Genomic DNA, 6,102 nt, shown 5'->3' with positions numbered 1-6,102 from the left:
GGGATCCTCTCCAAGATACGATACTACGTGCCGCAAAATGCCCTTCTCACACTATACCACTCACTTATTTATCCATACCTCACCTATGCTATTTGTGCTTGGGGATCAACTGCAGCAACACACCTAAAGCCAATAATAACCCAACAAAAAGCTGCAGTAAGAATAATCACTAAATCCCATCCCTGGCAGCACACCCCCCCCCCCACTCTTCAAAGATCTAAACTTACTCCCAGTTCAGTACATCCACACTTACTACTGTGCAATCTATATCTACAGGGCCTTAAACTCTAATATCAACCTTGACCTAAAACGCTTTCTTGATAGTTGTGACAGAACCCACAGGCATAACACCAGAAACAAACATCTCTACGACATTCCCCGTGTCCGACTAAACCTTTACAAAAATTCAATGTATGTCAAAGGCCCTAAAATCTGGAATACCCTACCTGAGAACTCTAGAACTGCAGACACATTCATCACCTTCAAAACTACCATTAGAAAACATCTTATCTCCCTGATACACCCCGTCAACTAACTACACGAATACCACCTGGTGGTTCACACTTACACTCGCTCACTCATTTGACCATAAACAGAAATATTAATCTCAGTCTTAAAATAATGAATCCTGTGATACTCCAATACTGAAACTATATACTGTGCCAAAACAAAAGCATTCACATTGCTAAACTCACAAACTAGTATTTAGTCACTTAGCCATAATACCAACTTACCTCATAATTTGTAATATTTTACAATTAAGAATAAAACTAAGTATGCCCGAAATGCCTAGCCATGCTAAGCGTTCTAGTGGTACACTCTGTAATCACAATTTTACTACATGTAAACCAAACAATAACCAAATTTCTGTAAACTCAGCATTGTAATCCTTATAGAGAATAAACTTTGAATTTGAATTTGAATGTTTCCTATGTTGTATAAGTGACCCATGTTGTGCAACTTGATCATGTTGTGTAAGTTCACCATGTTGTACAAGCTCCCCATGTTGTTTAAGTTTCCTATGTTGTATAAGTGACCCATGTTGTGCAACTTAATCATGTTGTGTAAGTTCACCATGTTGTACAAGGTTGGTTGTAGGCGCGAGTTATCTATGATATTGTGTGTTACTTTTACTTCCACAAATATTTCATTCTGTCACTTATAATATTTTGCATTGTTTATGTTGTCTTATTTCTCTGCAGTTTTTGCGCATTACTTTGAATATTACACATTTTCATCTAATTATTTGCAATATAATACGTTCTTCTTTATATCACTTGTCATGTTATAAATGTTTTATTTTGTCATTTAAAATATTAATCATGTTTTTTATTTTCACATGAAATATTATGTTTCATTCAAATCTTTTACTTTTTCAGTTGTAATTGTGTTCTGAAGAAATATTATGGACAGTCTCACCATGGACTTCGTTACCAGCTCAAACTTCAACAGCACTGAATGGTAAATCAGCCATAATGTCTGCAGAAGAGTCAGGAACTTTTTTGCAATATTTTCTGCAGATGTATGAGGAACTCCGTCTCTGTCAGCAACAATTTTTGCAAAAATATCAGTAGCTCGATGAGCAACATTAATTTCAGGAGCAACAAAAGAGCCTTCAGCACCATTATCTGCTGAAGCGACAGGAACTTCATCAGCACCATTATCTGCTGAAGCGACAGGAACTTCATCAGCACCATTATCTGCTGAAGCGACAGGAACTTCATCAGCACCATTATCTGCTGAAGCATCTTGAGCTCCTTTAGTGGCATTATGTGCACAAACCTGAAACTCTGTGTGCTGCATTATTTACTGAAACATCAGGAGTTCTTTCAGCAGTATTATTTACTGAAGCAATAAATCTCCACGAGCAGCATTATTTTCAGAAGCAAGTGGAGCTCCGTCGTGGACAAAATTATATCAGAAGTGTTTCATGTAATGTGCCATGGCTTTAATATCTAAAGAGGATAATAATGTATGCAGGCTCTTTAAAGCTATGAATCTGTGTGGCAGTCAAGTACTGCATAAAATATTCTGCTGGGGAACCCCGGGTAAACCTTGTAATATGAGGCTGGATGAATACTTAAATAACTTGCCTCAAACATCATCAGCAAACTACTTAAGTCTTTCAAGAAAATACAGAATGTTTTACAAAAGGCAAATGAAATTAATTGATTCTAGTCCAGATGGAACAAAGTTTGATATGCCTTTGCTTATTCTGAGTATCAAACTAGCCTGTGAGAATGTAGCTCATTTGAATGATCCAAAATGGATCATTCCCAGTGTGGAAATGGAGTATTACATCACTGCTGTAAAGAACATTAGGAACGACATTCTTCATAATCACTCTGCAATTCCTGATGAAGAGTTTTTTCGTATCATAAGAGAACTTCGTGAGGTATTAACTGGATGTCTCAGAAGATCAGGAGAGCGGTATGGGCGAGACGAGGCTGAAGTGGACATGGAAATCAATCAGATGAATAATAACCTGGACCTCATCATAAGTGAAATACTCGGAGAGGAAGACATAATAAGGTATTCTAGTGATGATATAAGAAGGATTGTCATTAATGATAGTTGTTATGAACTGAAGAAGTTTTTCCAAAATATAATTTATATCAACCCAGTGTCTTTTTTCAATACTGACCTTCCACTTAAAGTAGACAATATTTTTGTCGATATTGAAGTTAGACAAGGTAAACGGAGAGGTGAAGGTGAACATATAGATTATAGAGATCTTCTCAGCCTTGTTCAGACACAAAATCGTGATTCCTGTGCACCACCTAAAATACTTGTACTTGAAGGTATGGCAGGGAGTGGAAAGACTACTCTACTGAAGCTACTAACACAGGAATGGTCAGAGGGTGGTCAAAGAGCAATTAAAGGTTTAGTCAATTACGAACTCCTCTTGTGGGTACAGTGTGGAGACTCAACCAGAAAGTCCTACCAGGATCTCCTAGACTACCTAATACCAGATGTTTCATCAAAATTCAGGAATCTTCTGCCTAGAATAATAAAACTCTGTAAGGTCCTAATACTCATTGATGGATTGGATGAACTGAATATCAATTCTAGAGAATTAGTCAAAAGTCTTTTACAAGAATTCCGGAACTGTACTTGTTTAACTTTTATGTGTACCTCAAGACCTGAAACAGTCGAAATGTTCATGATGATGATCCCTGAAGAATATGAAGTAACATATGCTGAATTACTTGGCATAAAAAAAAAATATTTGGAGGAATTTGTGCGTCTGACTCACCAAGAGATAACTCGCCACACGATGAGTAACAGAAACACTGAAAAATTAGTAAATAAGATAAAGTTATTTGAAGATCTTCATGAACACTTAAGATTGCCAAGTAATTTAACATATTTTGTTTACTCCTGGGACCAACGTCCAGATGACGTAAACACAATGACCATCACTAAAACAGAACTCTACCAGGAAATACATCGTCTACGTCACAGAAAGTTATTAAATAGATTGAAAAATAAAGATATAAGTGAAAATCACCTAGAGGAGAAGGTTCAAATAATTTTAAGGATGTTATACAAGATATCACTGGAGAGCCTCTCGCGTCATCAGCTCACCCTTGATGAAGCAGCAGAAGAACAACTGATATCTGCTTGTAATGCATATGATTTACCTTACAATGAGATACTTTCTGCATTCATGAGTTTGAAGCCAATTAGGACGTGGCAAGGTGTCGAGGAGCGGTACTCAGCACCTCACCAGGGAATTCATGATTACTTCAGTGCTCTCCATATTGTGATGACACTCAAGGACCATTTACAGTCTTCTGCACTGCATGTCAGCATAGAGGAAATGTTAAAACAGAGTGTCAGGACAACCATGGTAAACATGGCCAAGTATAACAATGTTCTTGTGCATGTGGCCGGGCTGCTTCCTGTCTTACTTGGTAAGGTGCCTGAAGCCACCACGCAGGAAATTGTCCGTCTTGTGCGTGAGGCTAATATGAACCTATCTGACACTTGCAATGTGGACCAGTGGTTGCACCTTATTGAGAACACCAAATGCAATAAAAATATCACTAGGGAAATAGCTCGTTTCATCAATACTGAAAAGCCGATTTGCATCAAAGAGAACCAGATGTTGTGTTGCAAAGCTCTTTTTCCTCACCTCGAACCATCTGAGGTGCACATTGATGTCATGAGTGAACCTGATGATGTGTCCGACCTGCTTCACCTGCTGGATGTTCTCACCTCGTACAATCATCACTGCATAGGACTGGCCCTGCACCACCATTATCTTCATGATGATGCGGTCACCACGTCCGACAAGATCCTGCAACATGTACAGCCTAAGTGAGTTGTTCGTGTTATTCATTTTTCTTATATTTATGTGAAGTATTTAATCTGTATGTGTGAATCAGCACAAGAACTAGTGGAAACTCGATCCTCCGTCTGCTGGTTATTAGATGGGCATGCTACTCTCGCAGTCAGTCAGATTAAGTGAAGAAGCTATTGATGTTTATGTTAACGGTGTTAACTAACATGTTTATTGTTTTGATTATTTATTATTGTTCTTAATGTAATTGGTGTTGACATTGTTGGTGTTGATGTTGTTGGTGTTGGTTGTTGGTGTTGATGTTGATGTTGATGTTGTTGATGTTGATGTTGTTAGTGTTGATGTTGTTGATGTTGTTGGTATTGATGTTGTTGATGTTGATGCTGCTGGCGTTGATGTTGTTGGCAGTATAAATAGACCAGATGACAGGGATGGGACAAGAGAGGTAGAAGGAAAGGAAGTATAGAGGTAGTAGTGGTAGAGGAGTCAGTCAAACGGCTAAGAAAGAGAAGCAGTGCAGGGAAGCTATGGGGCGGGTGACATGTGTGGAGCAGAATAATAGTCGAGAAAATATGGAGAATGAATGATAAATAGGTTAAGCTTATAGAAAAATAATTTTACAATCTGGCAACATTATTGGTGTACGTCTCAATGTCGTACGATACTTCTACAACGAATTATAGTCATTATAATATTTAGAGTGACGTCACTACCTGTATCATATGTACTCACATGCAGTGAATTTTGAGTTTTTTTTTTTTTTTAAATAATTTCTATTATTTTTTTAATTATTTCTATTATTATTCTTTCTAATATAATAATTGACGAGCTATTATGTAGTAGGAGAGCCAATCAGAAGCCTTCTGAGACAAGTGCTGACTCGTTTTGGCAAGATCTGCGGCAAAGTTGCTCATCGAACTAAAGTTTATTTACATATCACAATTTAAGGCATAATATAAATAACATAGAAGCATAATAAATGCTCCAGGATTAACAAAAAATGACATAATATGCCGGTCTGGGAGTGGTCAGGCAGTTTAGTTTAATATGTTTATTATGCACCCCGTACCCATCCTGTGGGTGGTAGTCACCACATACCCATCCTGTGGGCAGTAGTCACCACATACCCATCCTGTGGGCGGTAGTCACCACATACCCATCCTGTGGGCGGTAGTCACCACATACCCATCCTGTGGGCGGTAGTCACCACATACCCATCCTGTGGGCGGTAGTCACCACATACCCATCCTGTGGGCGGTAGTCACCACATACCCATCCTGTGGGTGGTAGTCACCACATACCCATCCTGTGGGCGGTAGTCACCACATACCCATCCTGTGGGCGGTAGTCACCACATACCCATCCTGTGGGCGGTAGTCACCACATACCCATCCTGTGGGCGGTAGTCACCACATACCCATCCTGTGGGCGGTAGTCACCACATACCCATCCTGTGGGTGGTAGTCACCACATACCCATCCTGTGGGCGGTAGTCACCACATACCCATCCTGTGGGCGGTAGTCACCACATACCCATCCTGTGGCCGGTACTCAAAAGATTACAAAGGTACATAATGGGTCCAGGGACTGGACTCCAAAGTTATGATAGCTGAACTAGTTACAAAGGTAATGAACTCCAGGTAGATCTGGTCACAATCATGGCAAGTTACAAAGGTAATGAATCAGCCTCACTCATTACAAAGTAATGAACCACTGATACGTCCACACCTGGTCACAACTGTAATGAGTTATAAATACAAATATTAAGTGGGTCATACACCCACACGAGCGCGCAC

At 39.3% G+C, this 6,102-nt stretch overlaps 1 protein-coding gene across 1 annotated transcript; it reads left to right on the top strand.

Moving 5' to 3' along the window:
• Nucleotides 1-1,379: 1,379 nt before the first annotated feature.
• Nucleotides 1,380-4,356, top strand: LOC128698424 (uncharacterized). The gene has a single exon (XM_070081960.1). It carries the CDS (start codon nucleotides 1,943-1,945, stop codon nucleotides 4,325-4,327), a length of 2,385 nt encoding a protein of 794 aa, XP_069938061.1. The 5' UTR covers nucleotides 1,380-1,942; the 3' UTR covers nucleotides 4,328-4,356.
• The last annotated feature ends 1,746 nt before the right edge of the window (nucleotides 4,357-6,102 follow it).

Source organism: Cherax quadricarinatus, unplaced genomic scaffold (assembly GCF_038502225.1).
Source record: "Cherax quadricarinatus isolate ZL_2023a unplaced genomic scaffold, ASM3850222v1 Contig5342, whole genome shotgun sequence".
Classification (NCBI taxonomy): domain Eukaryota; kingdom Metazoa; phylum Arthropoda; class Malacostraca; order Decapoda; family Parastacidae; genus Cherax; species Cherax quadricarinatus.
The sequence above is the reverse complement of the archived record's forward strand: the minus strand, read 5'-3'. Positions and strand labels throughout refer to the sequence as shown.

Excerpts from the sequence above, each read along its gene's own strand:
- LOC128698424 (XM_070081960.1), top strand. The coding sequence starts at position 1,943 with ATGGCTTTAATATCTAAAGAGGATAATAATGTATGCAGGCTCTTTAAA.